Below are 19727 nucleotides of genomic sequence, written 5' to 3'. Positions count from 1 at the left end.
GTAGCTGAGGATAACCCTGGAGTACTATTGATCCTCTTGCCTCTATCTCCCAAGTGCTGGGATTATAGGGATGTGCTGTCAAACAGAGTAAACTGTTTCTTTTCTTAAAAAAAGACATCAAGATGTGTAACGCAGATGACAGAATCCCCCCCCCCCCCACAGGGTTTTTCTCTGTAACAGCTCTGGCTGTCCTAGAACTAGCTCTTATTGATTTGCCTGTCTCTGCCTCCCAGGTGCTGGAATTAAAGGCATGAGCCACCACTGCCTGACTCAAATATGTTTTAAATATATGAATATATGTTTTAAAGATATTTATGCGTGTGTGCACGCACACACACATATGGGATATACCTACAAGAGGACAGAAGAGGATGTCAGATCCTCTAGGACTGAAGTTACAGGCGGTCATGAGACTCATGATATGGGTGCTGAAACCAAACTCAGGTCCTTTGGAAAAGTAATACAAGCTGTTAAATGCTGAACCAACTCTCCAACTCCTCAGTAAAATATTTGTAAGCCTTATCTATGTTTTTAGCATGGATCAATCAGCACTTGACTTCCTTTCCTTGTAAAGTAAGACTAGATTGTACAGAAATTTACATTTTGTTTATCCATCCAGATAGGCCCTGAGTTTAATTCCCAGCACCAAAAATAAGGGAATAAAAACAAAAGTGAAAGTGGCTCCCTATCATTTTACATTCCCCAAAGCAAAGGACAGCTGCTGTGGAATATATTTTAAGATGTGTTACACTTGTCTATCCTGTGGAACATTTGTTTGAACGATGTAAAGATGTGTTGCATTCTTTTATGTTACATCTGTTTAACTCTATGAAGCTGTGATACTGTGCCTATCTAAAAAACCTGACTGGTCTAATAAAAAACTGAACAGCTAACAGCTAATAGCAAGGGAGGAGAAAGGATAGGCAGGGTTGGCAGGCAGAGAGAATAATAAGTAAGAAGAGAAATCTGGGAAGAAAGAATGAAGGAGTGAGAGAACAAGGAGAGGAGGGCAACAGGGGCCAGACACCCAACCACAGAACAGCTACGCAGTAAAAGTGAAAGATATACAGAAGTAAGAAAAGGAAAAAGTCTAGAAGCAAAAGGTAGATGGGATAATTTAAGTTAAGGAAAGCTAGCTAGAAATAAGCCAAGCTAAGCCTGTGTATTTATTTGGGAGTTGGGTGGTGGGCCCCACAAAAAGAGCAAAGAGTAAAAACAACCAACAACAGACTGCAATTTTTATAAACGTTGGCACTGTTATATTTTAAAATGTGATGTAGTATCTCAGTAGTTTTAGTTGACTTTGATGACTAGCAACACTGAACAGTTTTGAAGTGCTTATTTATTGGTCAGCTGTGTGTCTTTGGAGAAATAGCCATTACAATCTTTGCCTTTCAGATTTTTCAGTAAATTATTCTGCACATATGATACTATTATCACCTAAGATAAAAGAACTTACATTTTGCTTTCTCTTCATCTTTGCCTCTTGTAAGGAGAACAAGTCCAACTATTAAGTTATTGAAGTGTAGCCCTTTGGATGTTCCACCAAAAGAACAGTAAATCACCTGAAGAAAAAAATGTGAGAAAGCCAACCTTAGAGATGCTTCAGTTATTAAGGACAGGAGGTATCATCATCCTTAACTAAACCTGTCCCTATCTTCAGACAAGGCTCTGACTAGTTCTAGTGAAATGATAATGATCTCTCCTCTTTGCACCTTATTACAACACTCAGCTGATATGCCCACCTACTCTGACACACGCACACATTACAACACTCAGCTGATATGCCCACCTACTCTAACACACGCACACATTACAGGATGACACAACTGACCACTTGTTTTGTTTTGGATCCTTATCAAGGTCCAAAAGGTGGGAGTGGAGGGAGGGAGATGACTTCCTTTAATAGCTGCAATAATTTGATAAAGAATTTATGCAGTTATAAAGTATCCTTTAACTTCAATTACACTTACACATTTACTATTGTGATTACAAAGAACAACATTCCCTAATTTTCAGAATTCTAAAGAAATCACAAAAAAATTAACAGAAATTTATTACACTATTTATAATAGAATAAAAACTAGACATAAAAGGGACTTATTCAAAATTATTACAAATTCATTATTAAAATTTTTTACTCAAAAATTATGTATGGGGGTTGGAGAGATGGCTCAGAGGTTAAGAGCACTAGCTGCTCTTTCAGAGGTCCTGAGTTCAATTCCCAGCATCCACATAGTGACTCACAACTAATTATAATGAGATCTGGTAGTGCCCTCTTCTTGAAGTAATACAGAACACTGCATACATGATAGATAGATAGATAGATAGATAGATAGATAGATAGATAGATAGATAGATAGATAGATAGATAGATAGATGGATGGATGGATGGATGGATGGATGGATGGATGGGTGGATGATAGACAGATAGATAGATAGATAGATAGATAGATAGATAGATAGATAGATATTTTTTAAAAATTATGGCTGGGCGGTGATGGTGCACACCTTTAATTCCAGTACTCAAGAGGCAGAGGCAGGCAGATTTCTGTGAGTTTGAGGCCAGCCTGGTCTACAAGAGCTAGTTCCAGGACAGCTAGAACTGTTACTCAGAGAAACCCTGTCTCGAAAAACCGAAGTACAAGATACATACATACAGACAGACATATACACACAGTATGGGCTAGTGAGACAACTCAGTGGTTAAGGGAGCTCACCCCTAAGTCTGACAACCTGAATTCAATCCCTTAAACCCACAAGATAAAATGAAAAAAACAACTTTTGCAAGTTTTCTTGATCTTCACCATGTACATCATGGCATTGGACACACATGTAAAATAAACAAGGGCTAGGCATAGTGTTGTATGTCTATAATCCAAATGATCAGCAAACAGAGGTCAGTACATCTTTATGAGTTTCAAGGCTAGCCTGGTCTATATAGTGAGTTCCAGGTCAACCAGAGCTACCAAGTGAGACACTGTCTCAAAACAAAACAAAAGGTGCAAGACATGGCTTGGTGGTACAGGCCTATAATCTCAGCTATTTGGAATATAAATTCATGGCTATTGCTTCAGAAAATACTTTTCCTGAGTAAACTTTAATACACCTTTTAAAGTACCTGACTAAAAGTCAGCAGGACTTGGTTGGGGGATATATTTTAGTTGATAAAGCATTGTTCTGGCATGTGCAAGGCTCTGGGCTCAATCCCTAATCTTGAAGGAAAACAAAAGTAAATAGTCAGTGGCACCAAGTTAATGTATTCAAAACTTAAACTTTGTGTAATATTCATAAGGACAAATACTTTCCATTTAAAATTTGGGTGAACGTGTGGTCCATCAATTCATTTTTACCTATAAAAACATTTTCCAGGCAAACAATCTTTAGCAAATACTTTTTCTTTTGCAAATATTATTCTATTAAATTCAGTTTCTCAGGCAAATTTGGCAGATCTGAATTTTTTAATGAAGAAATGATTTTTCCAGGAAATATCTAATCAATAGTAAGCTTTGAGTGGACATAGTTGTGTGAGGGAACCTAGGGGAAAAACCAAACACTGTTGTTCCACTAAAGGAACAAAAAATAAAATAATGCCTAATGACATTCTGCTACACCTATATATCAGTGTCCTCACTCAGCCATCATTAAAGAAGCTTCTTCCTACAGAAGATAAGAACTACAAAGACACACAACTGAAAAATGAGCAGAGATTGAGAGATCTTGTAACATTCAATCCTAAATGGGATGTATTCATCAAATCCCTCCCCTCATGGCTCAGGGAATTATACAAAAGAGGAGGCTAGAAAGATGTAAGAGCCAGAGGGGATGGATGATAAGAAGAAAACAGTATTTTCCAGACAAAACAGGACTTGTGGTAGTTTGGATGTAATTGGCCCCAATAATTTCATAAGGGGTGGCACTATTAGAAGGTATAGCTTCGTTGGTATGGCCTTGTTGGAAGACATGTGTCACTGTGGGGGCAGATTTTGAGATTTCCTATGCTCAAAAATACTGCCCAGTGTCTCAGTAAACTTCCTGTTGCCTTCAACAACAGATCTAGCCAGCACCATGTCTGCACACATGCCTCCACCATGCTCCCCACAATGATAATGGACTGAACCTCTAAATCTGTAAGTGAGCCATGACAATTAAAAGGTTGGGGTTTTTTTTGTTTTGTTTTTTTTTTTAATTATAAGTCTTGCTGTGGTCATGATATCTCTTCACAGCAGTAACTAATAATAAACCCTAACTAAGACAAGACCAAAGCACATATGAACTCAGAGATGTGGCAGCACGCCATATGGCCTGTACAGATCCTAAACAAGATGGGGATCCCAGCACTGAAATGGGGAAGTAGACACAAGCTCCCATTCCCAACCAAGAAGCTACCTCCAATTACTGATGGCTTGCAAAGGAAAACTTTCCCAAGGTAATTTCACTGGGTATAAAAACCACACTTCAGGGCAGGCCCCATGACCACTAGTAGATAGCTACCACAAAATGGACTTAAAAAGGTATTTTTGATCTTATATTTTTGTTTTGTTTTGTTTTTGGAGTCAGGGTTCCTCTGTGTAACAGTTCTGGCTGTCATGGAATGCTTTGTAGACTACACTGGCCTTGAAGCCACAGGGACCTGCCTGCCTCTGTCCCTCCTTTGCTTGTATATTATGGTTTTAGATTTAATGTTTTTATAGGTTTTGTGTGTGTATGTGTGTCTGTATTCATATGCATTTCTTGTGGTCTCAGGTTTTTATTGTTGTTAATGTGTTCATTTTATTTTATTCTTGTTTGTCTTTTTCATTTGCTTTCTTGTTTCCTCCAGAGAGACAGGAAAAAAGGGGTGGAATTGAAGGGGAAGCCGAGCCAATCACCTTGTTTGTAAGGCATGTCCCCTTTAGGCTAATATTTACTTATAAAATCTTAAGGTGTGCGGCCTGCTTCCTTTTTGTTTTCCTGCGCTCCTCGCTGGAACTATGGCTTTTGTAAGTTTCCTTTTCTTTCCTTTATTAAAGCTGAATATTTTATAATAAAGCTAGTCTGATTAATCATAACTGCCGATCGACCACGCCCCTTCATGGAAGGGATTAAGGTGAAGGGATCTAGGAGGCAATGAGGAGAGGAAACCATGATCAGAATATATTATGCAAAAATTAGCTCTATTTTCAACTAAATTAAAATAGAGAAAACAACTCTTATTTTGAACTCTCCCTCTCACGCTTTTTTGTTTTGTTTTGTTTTGGTTTGGTTTTGGTTTTTCAAGACACTCGCTCTGTAGACCAGGTTGGCCTCAAAAATCACAGAGACCCACCTGCCTCTACCTCCCAAGTACTGGGATTAAAGGCATGTACCACCACCAACTGGCAACAATGACCTTTTACAAAAGAGTATTTTTCATAGTGTCTGGCTGTTTTAAAGATTTGTTTAGGTATATATATGAGTCTATGTGTGTGTGTCATGTGCATATGGGTGCCCAGAGGTCACAAAAGAAGCTGGAGTTCCTGGAGCTAGAGATAAAGGCAGTAGTAATGTGAGTGTTGGGAACTGAACTCAGGCCTTCTGGAAGAGCAGAACACTCTTAACCACTGAGCCATTTCTCCAGTGTCTGATCTTGATAGTCACATTTCAAGAGAAAGAAGTATACAAATAGAAAAAAAAAATGGTTACATAGGTATGGTTTAATTACTTTTGGGAATTTAATGGGGCAAGGAAAATAATTTCTAAATCTATCATACTATAAACGACAGATAGCTTTAATATACACTTTACTTAGGAAGGAAAAATGTATTTTCTTATTTTTCAAATACAGACATAGAACACTCTGAAAGGTACATTTCTCTGTCCTCTTGAAGGTCAGTAGTCCCCTTTAAAGAGAAGTGACTCGCATGAGGTCTGACTTAGCATGTGAGTCCTTCATCTTGTCCAAATCTATAGCCTCACAGAACTAACTAGATAATTCAGATTGAAATTACCTAGAAAATTCAGACTGACTGAAAATTAAGCAAGCTCTAACTTTAAGGATATTTTTAAAAATAATTCACAAATCCTTCTAGTGATTAAGAAACAAATAAAGAAACTATTCCCAACTTACAAGTATATTAATCAGTCATTTATTAAAATGGTTATAATACAGGAAACATTTTCAATCATTTATAATCAGATTTTCCTTGGCTAACTCCAGAATTCTACTTGAATTATAATGTGACAAAAATACTGAGTAATTAACAATAATAACTATAAGATGATTTAAAAGCATACTACTACAAATTTTTGTATTTTCACCTATATTATGATCTAATTAAGCTTGAAGGTAAGTATAGGAATGCAATAATAAACCTGAATCAGGCATGGCGGCACACAACAGTTATCCTAAGATTCAGGAGGTAGAGATGATGACATCACTCGATTTCCCTCTTGCCTCCCCAGTGCTATAAGCCTATAACATCACACCAGGTCCAAAGCTCATTTTCAAGTAAAGTGTTTTTGTTTGGGCTTCCTGTACCATTTGCTAACTATGCTATTTTAAGATTTGGGTTTAACTGTTATTATCTGTTAGAAGAGAAAACTAAGCACCTTGGCTATTGTAGCATGATGTTCTCTGAAGGTCTAAGGAGATGGTACTATAAACTTAATGAAAAGTACAGGGCTAAGAAGAGGATAGGCCCCAATGGGAATGCTACTGCTGCTGTTTTGCTAAGTTGACATGATATGCCTATCAAATTGACTTCAAAATATTTATGCTTATGTTCACAAGTCAATACTGCCATTGGCTTTAGTCAAAGAAGCTTCTTGTTGCAGTGGGTGGCAATTACTGCAAAGTGTGTAACCCTGAGAACAAGAGACTAGTAAAATGCACAGCCATAAGAAGAATATCATTACCATCCTTTCCAAGGTTCAGGGAACACTGTAAAGAAGCAAAAAGAAGGACTGGAGAGATGGCTCAGTGGTTAAGAGCATTGCCTGCTCTTCCAAAGGTCCTGAGTTCAGTTCCCAGCAACCACATAGTGGCTCACAACCATCTGTAATGAGGTCTGGTGCCCTCTTCTGGCCTGCAGACATACACACAGACAGGATATTGTATACATAATAAATAAATATTAAAAAAAGAAGCAAGAAGAACACATGATCCAAAGGGAGGGATAGAATGTACATATATTTCCTGGTCATGACATAGCCTAAAACTCTCTTAGAACTGCCTGTCAACATTCTATCATTGGAGATGACAAGGGATACAGAGGTCCAGCCTAACCCTTCCTTGAAGATTAATATGCAATTAATGGTTGCTTAGAAGAGGAATAGTAATTTTCTTCAGTGATACAACAACTGTTAAGTTGCCAATGCTCTTGTAGGTAACCCTAATTAAACTCATTGGCTCACAAAAACCAAAAAACATTAAGAAAGGAAGCTGGAGAGAGACAACTCTAAGGTTAAGAGAATCCAAGTTCTGCACTTACAGAGAATCCAAGTTCTGATGGCTCACACTGGCTGGCCACAACTGCTTGTCACTCCAGATCCAAAGTACCTGACACCCAATCCTGGCCTTTACAGACACTAAAACGCAGACAGGTGTATATACTAACAAGCATACACATGCACATACACATAAATAAAAAGTAATTCTTTTTTAAAAAAAATTAAAGAATAAGAGCACAAGCTGGCCGGTAGTGGTGCACATCTTTAATCTCAGCACTTGGGAAGTGGATCTCTGTAAGTTTGAGGCTAGCCTGGTCTACAAAATGAGTTCCAGGACAGCCAGAGCTGTTACACAGAAAAACCCATTCTCAAAAGAAAAAAACAAAAACAAAACAACAAACAAACAAAAAAGACAAAATGGACTAGCTGGTAGGCAGAAAGGGATTAGTAAGGACAGCAGGGGATAAGAGAGAATAATGGGGAATGATCAAAATACATACATTATATATGTATACAAAAATTAAGAACAAAATCTATTATTGCATATAGTTAATATACACTAATAAAACTATTAAAAATAAACATACAAACCTAATGAGAAAATGCACCATGCAAACTTGATGAATTAGCTAGCTGGTCGGGGCAAATGTCTTTAATCCCAGCACTTGGAACGCACAGGCAGGTGGATCTCTGAGTTCGAGGCCAGCCTGGTCTACAGAGCGAGTTCCAGGATAGCTAGTGTTACACAGAGAAACTCTGCCCCCACCAAAAAAAAAAAAAAAAAAAAAAAAAAAAAAAAAAGAGCTAACTTGATGAATTTAGTGTTACCTACGAGATACTTCTGGGCTTCTCTGTGGGAGTATTTCCAAAGAGGTCTAACTGAACAGGGATGAGCCACCCTGGAGGTGGTCTGCACATACTAAAACTAGAGACTGGTAATTATAGAAAGAAAAGGAAAACTGAGCACCAGTATTCCCGTCTCTCTGCCTACTGACTGGAGACACAATGTGAATGGCACTCTCATATTCCTGCTACCATGTTTTCTCCACCCTAATGACCAGGACTTCCTCCAATTATAAACCAAGATAAAACTTTTCCTTAAGTTGCTTCTTATCAGGTACTTGGTCACATCAGCATAAAAGTAACTAATACTGTCACTAATGGCAAACAGTTCAAGGATATTAAATGAATACCTTACTGTCCTTCAAATATATGGCTTCGTAAGAGCTTAGTATTGTTTCAAGGAATTATTACAAAAACAGTCTTGACCTTCAGAAAGTAGATGGGAAGGGGAAAATGCAATGAAAATTAGTAACAGGAATTTTACTTCAGCTAAAACAACAAAACTTTTACTTCCTTCCTTTCTTCTTTCTTTCTTTCTTTCCACCACCCCACCAAAACCCTTTTTAATAGATAGCATCAGTAAAAAGAAGTTGCTACTGGTTTCTCTGGGATATAAAACAAAAGGATCCTCAAACACACTTAAATGAGGGATTCCAATATCCAAAATGATGTCATAAATATTCCAATCCCAACCCAATGAGAACCAGGAACCAAAGGAACTTTGGCTGGACAGCAGCAAACTATACTGCATATGGTTTCAACTGTCTTATTATACCAAAAGGCATATACCTTACAGAAAACAGGTTATCAAACCATGAAGTTCAGATGTGGACTAAGTTATAAAAAGTACATAAACTTAATACATGCACACCCAACACATGCATATACACACGCACACGCACAAGTAAAATAAAAATAGTAATAGTTGTATTAATAAAAACACCTCTGAAAACTTGGCATGGTAGCGTATGCCTGAATCCCAGCACCCTAAAAATAAAGGATCAGTAGTAGTTAAGATCACTCCTTGTTATATAGTAAGTCTGAGGCCTTATTTCAAACAACTAAAAGCTAGCCAACTGCCACCACCAAACAAACAAACTCCTACAGATACGTATTATCTTCTTCATCCCATTAATAATGCTACCAGTTCCAAAGGAAAATTAGGTTACTTTCTTAAGTTTCCACAAGCCCAAGACAGAAAAATACCTAACCTAATAGCATACTGTTCCCCTACCTTCTCTCTCAGTGCCAGGATGAGAAACTGGAAGGTTTTGCCAATAAGGCAACCTGCTCTAATTACTAAGCCATGCCCTTAATACTCTTATTTTCTTAAATGTAAAATTCGTTGTAAGCAAGAGCCATATAGTCAAAGACTGTCCCATTTAAGCAAGTATTAAGCAAACTACAATGCACTATAATTATTACCTTGACTTGTCCTTGCAAAGTAAAAGGCAGGCAAGTTCAGACCAAGTTTTTTTTTTAAATCTATACCAGCTCATACTGTAACCTAGAATCTTCAGTACCTTGTACTGACCTACACAGTTATCACTCAATTATTAAATAAATATGGGAAAGAGGAAAAGCAAAACTTGATAAACTCTATGACAGTATTAAACATTGTTATCAACAGTTTCACTTTGCTAAATCAAGGCAATGCTAATGCTTCACTTATCACAAGACAAAAGATAGTAAATATCTTTAGTATTAGTATTAGAATAACTTTTTCACAATAAATTTTCAAAATCATCTGAAGAATATCTCAAACTGACATTTAAGCAAATGACTAAGAATACATGGCTACAAAAATCTACCAATGGTGCTAACTCAACAATTTCTCTAATTCTAAAAGAAATAATTTCACATAGGGTAAGAAGTGATAAACTTGACTCTCTTAAACATCCTAGATTTCTAGAATTCCAGACACATTCTACATGTAATTTCCAGGAACTAGGATCTAGTAATCTTTAGAAGATATTATGTAGTTTATCACAGATACTACATTCCCAAGAGAATGGGACAAATTTCCATTTCTTTTTTTTAAAATCTATTTATTATGTATACAGTATTCTCGGTATTCTGTCTGCATGTATGTCTGCAGGCCAGAAGAGAGCACCAGATCTCATTACAGATGGTTGTGAGCCACCATGTGGTTGCTGGGAACTGAACTCAGGACCTTAGAAGGGCAGGCAGAGCTCTTAACCACTGAGCCATCTCTCCAGACCCCTCCAAATTTCCATTTCTTCCTGACCTCTTCTGTCTTCCTTCCCCCTATATCTCCTTCTTGGATACAGACAAATTCAAGAAGTGTATGGCACAATAGGCATCTCTGACAGGACTGGAAATAGGAGCTCCAGAGAAAAGGAAATTCATGTGAACAAAAGGGGAGAAAGAAGCAGGAAAACTGTTCTTTGTAACTTCTGGGTCTGCCTAACTCTAAAAGATAAACCAGTCTGAACTAAAATTGAGTCTAAGACTAGTCACTGTAGGATAAATCCAAAGAGTGCTGTACAGGCTTTAAAAAGGTAACTGAGGCCGGGCGGCGGTGGTGCACGCCTTTAATCCCAGCACTCGGGAGGCAGAGGGAGGCGGATCTCTGTAAGTTCGAGACCAGCCTGGTCTACAAGAGCTAGTTCCAGGACAGGCTCCAATGCTACAGAGAAACCCTGTCTCGAAAAACCAAAAAAAAAAAAAAAGGTAACTGAGATTGTAAAATAAGCAAGAAAAGACAAGTACAAAGCTATATCCTAAGTCCACTGTTATCATGATCTGATAAAATATAGTTACATCTCAAGACTCAGAGTCTCTGAACATTACAAATGTCTAGACTGTAATCCAAAATTCCTCAATATAGAAGACCAAGAAAATATTTACTCAATTAGAAAATAACAACCACTAAGTATCAAACTGTGACACAAATACTAGAGGTATTAGACAAGAACTTTAAGGAAGAGTGTATCATAAAATTTAATTTTATGATATTTTTATTATAAAAATGCACAAAGAAATAAATTACTCTCAAAATAAAAAAGACAGAAAGTATCATATAAAGATATAAAGGGTCATACAGAAATCTTACACTATAAATATAATATCTACCTCCAAGCTTAAATCTAGTAATTTAGATTTCCCAATCACCTAATTTTAATGGTGCCCAGGCCTTGCAATAGCCAATTATTTATTATTTGTTTGTTTTTGTGTGCATTGGTGTTTTGCCATGGATGTCAGATCCCCTGGAACTAGAATTACAGAGAGTTGTTAGCTGCCAGGTGGGTGCTGGGAACTGAATGCTGGTTGGTGCTCTTAACCACGAAGCCATCTCTCCAGCCCCATTTAGTTTTTAAATTTTATTTACTTTTATTTTTTATGGTTATAGCCAATTATTAACACAGTGCTAACTATTTTAATCAGATGGCTTTTTTCATAGCTCTACTTGATAATCACTAGAAAAGAAATTATGCTTCAACTTTGCCAAAACTTTAAAAAATTGATTTATTTCTATGTGCATGGGTTTTTCATCTGTATATATTCTGTGCAATAAGGTACCGTGGAGGTCAGAAAAGTGCCCTAATATCAGACTGCTGAGTTGAGTTCCAGACACTTATGAACTCTCTCATATTAGTGCTGGAAATCAAGCCTGGATTCCCTGGAAAGGCAGTCAATGCTCTTAACCAATGAGCCACCTTTTTAGCCCCATTTTTTTTCCCCTTTTCCTGGCCTAGAACTTACTGTGTTTTCAGGATGGTGTCAAACTAAGAAAAAGTGTCTGCCTCTGCCTTCCAAGTGCTGGGATTAAAGGCTGTGCTGGTTAATTTTTACATCAACCTGACACAAGCTAGAGTTATCTGAGAGGAGAGAACCTCAATTGAGAAAAATGTTTCCATAAAATCTCAGGCTGCACCAGGGAGTGGTGGCACGTGCCCTTTAATCCCAACACATGGGAGGCAGAGGCAGGCAGATCTCCATGAGAGTTCATGGCTAGTCTGGTCTAGATCTGGGACTTGCTCCAAAGTTACAAAGAAACTGTAGTTTTGGAGCCTGTCCTGGAACTCGCTCTGTAGACCAGGCTGGCCTTGAACTTACAGAGACCTGCCTGCCTCAGTCTCCCAAGTGCTGACTATTTTCTTAATTAGTGATTGATGCAAAAGGGCCCAGCCATTGTGGGTGGTGCCATCCCTGGGCTGGTAGTAGTGGATTCTCTAAGAAAGCAGGCTGCCAAAAAGAAAAACAAGAAAAAAAAAAAAAAGCAAGCTGTGCAGGCCACGATGAACAAGCAGTAAGCAGCACTCCCCCCATGGCCTCTGCATCTGCTCCTGCCTCTAGGTTTCTGACCTACTTGACTTCCTGTCCTGACTTCCTTTGATGATGAACTGTGATGACACATAAATCCTTTCCTCCCCATCTTGCTTTTGGTCGTGGCGTTTCTTCACAGAACCTAAGACAAGGTGAGCACCACCACACCAGGCTTTGCTACAGCTTTAGTCACCAGTTTTCAGAACCATGCCCATAGGGGGCACTCTAAGGCTATGGGAAATAGTTCAACAAAAGGGCTATAACCCAGATCTACTATTTTATAAGATGAGCTTAATGTATCTTAGTAATCAATATCCTGTTTCTTTAAAGTGAGAAGGCCTAATATCTACATGCCCAAGTAACATTTAACTGCTTAAAAAAAACACTCTTATTAGCAGGGCCAGCAGCTGACAGTTATAATCCCAGCACTTGGGAGCCTGAAACAGGCAGACAGTGATTTGAAGAACAGTCTGAGCTACAAGCAAGTTCCAGGCAGCTACATGAGAAGGGGAATGGAAGGGAAAAGAGGAAAAGGAGGAAAATTAAGACATTATTCTTCAAATACAAATTTTTCAAAGTTGGAATTACTATTTAAGAATTGAAATAAAACCTTTCCATCTACTCATAATTTAAGCAAATGCTGCCCACTAATCCTTTCAGTATTGCCAACTACAAAATGTTAAAATGGGATGGCTTAGCAGATAAAGGCACCTGCGGCCAAGAATGACAAATTGAGTTCCTTTCCTGAGAAACCACATGGTGGAAGAACAACTTCTGAAAGCTCTATCACATACACACACAGGGATACCCTATTTAAAAAAAGTAAATAAATACTTTAAATCCCTTCAGGGGCTGGAAAATGGCTCACTAGTCAAGCGCACTTGCACAGTTCAGTTCCCAGCCCCACATCAAGTGGTTCACAACTGCCTGTGCATACAGTTCTAGGTGACCCAACACCCTCTTCTGACCTCTGCAAGCACCTGCACACATCATTTGTATATACACATAAACACACATTTTTTTTAAAAAGTTCAGAAGATAAATTTTTAAAAAACAATCACGTAAACATTATGAGCTGTTTTATTGGTAGGTATTTGTTATATTGAAAATTATAAAACTCATCGAAGAGACATTCTAATTTCATGTTCAAAAGAGATAATTGTTAAATGATAATTCTCCAAAATGAACCTACAATATAATCCCTACCAAGTTAACAGCCATTTTTTTCTTTCCAGAAACTGTAATTTGATCCTAAAATTGTTATGGATATGCAAGGAATGCAGAATAGGCAAAACCATCTTGAACTACAATACTACTGTTGAAAGAATGGTACTTTCTTCTGATTTTAAAACATATTAAAATTACAGTTACCAAGATAATTGGGGGTGGACACTGGTACAAAATCAATGAGCTATAATTTATAAATAAAAGTTTTTTATTTAGTTTTGTTTTCTGAATGTAGGTAGCCCTGGCTGTCCTGGAACTCGCTTTGTAGACTAGGCTAGCCTTGAATTCAGAGCAATCCACCTGCTCTTGCCTCCTGAGTGCTCGAATTAAAGGAATGCACCACCCCATCCACTCATAAATAAAGATTTTAGTTTACACTTATGGTCGACTGATAGCAAGCATATCAGGACAGTTCAAGTGCTTTTAGCTGCTGAGCTGTTTCACTGGTCCTATGAGACAATTCAATGAAGAAAGAATAGTCTATTCAGCAAGGAGGCCTGAGACTAGATATCCACATGTGTAAGAATGAACTTGGAGTTAAACAATATATAAAAAAAATAATACTAGATGAATGAAAGCTAAAATTACAAAACTCTTAGGGAATACATGAGTAAATCTTTGTAATCTTAGGTAAAGCACTGGTTTCTTAAAAAGAAAAGGAACAGCACAAGTGATAAATGGACTCTGCCAAATTTAAGTTTGTGATTCAAAAGGCACCAGGAAGTAATGAGAAACCATAAAGAGTGGGAGAAACTGTCTGCAAGTCATGTATCTTATAAAAGGGCCTATATCTAATCTTAAAATTCAATAAAAAAACAACCCAATTTAAAAAGAGACAAATCTGCTTTTAGGTAAATAAGAATGTGTACAGATAGATGTTTATATACAATCCAAGGAGATAAAATACTGTGACTTAAATTGATCCCAGCAACATGAAACAGCTCTGACTGACTTTAAGTACAGGAGCAGAGAGGGGGAAAAAGGCTGAAGAGTCTTTGAATTTGAAAGCATTTTCTATTAATCACTATGATGACCTTCATTATTTTATTTTTTGAGACAGGGCCTCACTGTGTAGGCCTGGTTGGCCTTGTCACAAAGATTCACTTGCCTCTGCCTGTCTAATGTTAAGATTAAAGGCATGCACCAGCATACCTGGGTATGTCCCTTTTTCTAATTGGTAGATAATATCATAGTATTAAATTGCTTGTCATATCCTGAAATAAAAAATAAATTCAACATTTTTTGTACTATAACAGTACTCAAGATAAACTTATTAAAGGAAAACAAAAATATGAGAAATAGCCAGGCAGCAGTGGTGAACACCTTTAATCCCAGTACTTGGGAGGCAGAAGCAATCTCTGTGAGTTCGAGGCCAGTTTGGTCTACAGAATGAGTTCCAGGACAGGCTCCAAAGCTACAGAGAAACCCTGTTTCAGGAGGGAAAAAATAAAAAAATAAAAACCTGCTAAAAAACAATAAAAAAATAGAGAATTAGGGCTCATATTTAATATTAAGTTTAAAATTTGTATCATAATCTTGTTTTATAAATTTTATTCTTAGTCATACTCAGAATAACAATACCTCTGTGCACATTACTACAAAATAATAAACATTATTTTTAGAAAGAGAATGCTTTCAAACTCAGCATATTTAAAGATTTTGGTACAATTTCAGTAAGAATTTAAGTTCAAATAAGCTTCTATTTCATTTACAAGTTTAATTTTACAGACTTAACTCCATTCAATAAAAATTTATAAAACATACAACATAAAAAATTAATGTCAGAGATGATATTTAAAATAAAGAGGAAATCATATTAACAGTCTATAATTATATATCAGTTGCAAAAGCATCAAAAATGCAAACCTATGGGTCTTCAATGTTCCCATTCAAACTTTAAGAATACAGCACATCTAAACTAGGACCTGTTTCCTACTCAGCAAGAAAAATAACTGTGAGGAAGATGAAATCTTGTTTTAAATTTTTAAACTTTATGTGAATTGGTGTAAAGGTATCAGATCCCTTGGAACTAGGGTTACAGAGAGTTGTAAGCTGCCTTCTGGGTCCTGGGAATTGAACCTGGATCCTCTGGAAGAATAGGCAGTGCCATTAACCACTGAGCCATCTCTCCGAGAGTCCCAAGATGAAATCTTTTAAGAAGACACTCCTGCAAAATTTTAAAAGCAAATAGACAAGAACACAGGGAAGTAAGCTGAAGCTTATAAACCCAAGCTTTTAGGTAATGAAGGCATGAGGATAAGGAGTTCAAGGCAAGCCTCAGCTATACCATGAGCTGGAAGCTGAGCTATATGACAGACCCTGTCTCAAAACAAAACATTTAATAACAGAAAAAGAATTAAAATAGGGTGTTGGAGAGATGGCTCGGCAGTTAAGAGCACTAATACCCTTCCAAAGGACCTGGGTTCAATTCCCAGCATCCACATGGTGGCTCACAGCCATCTGTAACTCCAGTCCTAGAGGATCCAAAACTCTCCTCTGTGTACTGCACATACATGGCGCATAGTGAACAGTCAGACAAAACATCCACACACATAAGAATAAATATTAGAAAACTGAAAAAATACTTTGAAAAAGAAATTTAAACTGGTACAGAACTATGAGAGGAACCAAGTACCATAAAGATTACCTCAGCAACTTTAGGAGGCACTCCATCCCCAAGCACTTCCCTGATGAAGCAGTGCTGACTCATGTAATATGAGAGTCCACAGGTCCTCTTGAAGGCATCTTTGAGTCGTTTCAGCTCTACATCTGTGACTAGAATTCAGAAACAGAAGATAGGTAAGGAACCAGGAAGGAAAAGACTTTCAAAACATAGCTCCTCATAGCCAGATGAGGGCATATACTTATAATCCCAGTATTTGGAGGCTCAGAGAAGAAAGGAGTCTGAAGACAACCTGAGCTACATGGCAAATTCTAGGTCATGTCTTTAAAAACAAACAAACAAAACGCTTTTAATCCCAGAGGCAAAGGAATCTCTAAGTTCGAGGCCAGCCTGGTCTATAAGAGCAAGTTCCAGTGCAGGCTCCAACACTACAGAGAAACCCTGTCACAAAAAAAACCAAAATAGACAGACAGACAGACAGACAGACAGACGATAGATAGGTGGTAGGTAGGTAGGTAGGTAGGTAGATAGATAGATAGATAGATAGATAGATAGATGACCTTCTAATTCCTAAGAACAAGCAAATAATTCTTTCATCTAAGTAAAGGAACATAATGACATTTAGTCATAATTCTAACATTCTCAAATCTAATCTGTAAAATAAGAAATCAAAATTCCTGACCAAATGTTTCCAGAAGACAAAATCTGGGGTTGGTCTGGTGGGAGTGGTGCACTGCTTTAATCCCAGGACAGAAAAAGGCAAATCCCTGAATTCAAGACCAGCCTGGTCTACAGAACAAGTTCCAGGTTAGCCAGGATATACAGAGAAACCCTGTCTTGAAAATCAAACAAAAATAAAAACCCTGGAGCTGGAGAGATGGCTTAGCAGTTAATAGTACTTGATGCTCTTTAAGAAGACTCTAGTTCTATACCTAGCACCTGTATTGTGTCTCACAACAATCTATAACTCCCGTCTCAGCAGATCTGACACCTTTTCTGGCCTTCTCAAGCACTGAACAAATCTGACACACAATCATACCTGTGTGCAAAACACCCATACACTTAAAATTTTATTTTAAATAAAAAGACAAAACATTAATATATGCACACAAATTTCTGGCCAGGGGAAGCAAAAAGTAGCATACAGGTAAGCCAAATGGCATTAAATTCTGGCATCAATGCTTTTGGCATTAACATATTCATTTCCTTTGTATCAAAAGTACATTATTTGTACCATGAGTACAAATGTATCTTGTAGAGAAAAATTTGTTTCCAAGTTTAGATTCTTGCCTGTCAGGTGACTCACAATCTTATCTGTAATTCTTGTTCCAGGGAGAGCCAATGCCTTTGGTCTCCTTGGGCACCTGTACTCACATGCACAAACCTACACGCAATATTTTTAATCTAATTATAGTATATATATTATATCAACATATACTAATATATAATGAATATATATTCAGTACCAGGCTGGAGAGTTAAAAGCATTGTTACACAATTAAGAGGAAGTTCTGATCTCAGCAACCATACAGTAAGCTAGGTGTGGTCCCATACCTTTTGTAACACTCCAGTTAGTACTGGCATGTACAGAAAAAGAGGATCATTGGGGCTTGCTGGCCAGAAAAAAATGTTGAGGCCCTGATTCAGTGAGACCCCATCGCAAAAGAATAAGGAAGGAAGTGATACAAAAAGGTATGCGACACTCTCCTTTGGCCTTTGCACACACAGAAGTACCCCCAAACACAAGTAGGTGTATACTACATATCTACCCCCCCCCACACACAAATACCAAAAAAATAATTTTTAAAATTACACATCCCATTACTTTAGGCATTTAAGACTTCTTTCACTTTGTACAACAACCTATCTAAAGAGACAAAAGGGCTGGTCTTTGCCCACTGAGATGGCTCAGTGGGCAAAGGCACTTGCTGCAAAAGTCTGGTAACCTTAGTTTGATTTCTGTAATAATACAAATAAGGGTAGACGTAGAGAATCAATTCCATAAAGTTGTTCTCTGACCTTGACACAAGATTTGGAACATAGGCTACATGTCAACACATATCATGCACAGGCATTGTCTTTGTTTGGTTTTTATTATTGTGATAAAAATACCCTGACCAAAAGGAACTTGAAGAAAAGGGTTCCTCTGGCTTACACTGCATCATCAAAGGAGGCCAAAACAGGAACTCAGGGCAGGAACCTGGAGACAAGACCTGAGGAAGCAGAAATCATGGGGGAGCTCAACTTACTGGCTTGCACCCATGGATTACTCTAATTTTTTTTATATATATAACTCAGGACCACCTGACCAGGATAACATCATGCACACAGTCCCTCCACATCAATCATTAATGAAGAAAATACCTCATGCTTGCCCACAGGTCAATCTAATGGTAACATTTTCTCAACTGAATTTCTCTCTTCCCAGATGACCTTAGCATGTGTCAAGTTGACAAGAAATTAAGGCACACACAAACAGTAGTAATAAACAAATTAATAAAAAAGAAATGAATAGTCTTCAATATTAAGTGTTCAATACACAATCCCAAAGGAGGCACAAGATGGTTGCTTTGGCTCATACTAGGATAAACAAAGAGGGTTTCTGGATTCAGTGGAGGATTACATTAATTTTTAAAGGTGAAGCCATGTAAGAGTCAAGACCAAGCCAAACAGAATGCTTTACTTCATAGTGTGGGCTTCCATCATATGCTACTACAGCAAAATAAGGTAGGCTTAAACAAGATGAAAATAATAATAATGATAAGAAGGGGATGATAAACCTACAACTGTGAAGACGGAATTACAGTTACTCTACTCTGCCACCCAAAAGGGAGGGTACAATCAGCTAAAACTCAGACAAACTCTGGGCCAATTAGAAAGAAGGCACCAAGTACAGAACACACTCTGTAACAGAGCAACCAGGTAGCAAAAAGCGGACCACTATTACAAGAGGAAGGCCAACTAAGTTTGGGATATACACAGACAGAAAAATTGGTAGACGTGGAAACAATCTAAAAATCACAAGGCTTCCACAATTGGAAAATTGTAGGAAGGCAAAAGTATTAAGTCAAAATAAAAGTCAACTCTATTAAAAGACCTGTGGAAACTTCAGGAAATTACATTTGCTTTTTAATTTCTTGAATTAAAGCTTAGAAAGGTTTGTTAGGAGTCCTCGATATAATCAAAACATTGAATAAAATAAAAATAAAAATAAAACTGAAGCCAGGCGGTGGTGGCGCACGTCTTTAATCCCAGCACTTGGGAGGCAAAGGCAGGCGAATCTCTGTGAGTTCGAGGCTAGCCTGATCTACAAGAGCTAGTTCCAGGACAGTCT

General features: G+C 37.6%; 1 protein-coding gene across 3 annotated transcripts in view; it reads right to left on the bottom strand.

Moving 5' to 3' along the window:
- The window catches only part of Usp32 (ubiquitin specific peptidase 32), a 139832-nt gene that overhangs the window by 91749 nt on the left and 28356 nt on the right, over positions 1 to 19727 (bottom strand). For all 3 annotated transcript variants that reach the window (XM_038327114.2, XM_038327115.2, XM_038327113.2), the window contains exons 2-3: positions 16418 to 16545; positions 1460 to 1565 (exon numbers count right to left, since the gene is read on the bottom strand). In XM_038327114.2, coding sequence (XP_038183042.1) covers positions 1460 to 1565; positions 16418 to 16545 — 234 coding nt within the window. The remainder of the gene's footprint in view (positions 1 to 1459; positions 1566 to 16417; positions 16546 to 19727) is intronic.

The sequence above is a fragment of the Arvicola amphibius genome, chromosome 4, assembly GCF_903992535.2.
Source record: "Arvicola amphibius chromosome 4, mArvAmp1.2, whole genome shotgun sequence".
Classification (NCBI taxonomy): Eukaryota; Metazoa; Chordata; class Mammalia; order Rodentia; family Cricetidae; genus Arvicola; species Arvicola amphibius.
This window is presented reverse-complemented; position numbering and strand designations above follow the sequence as displayed.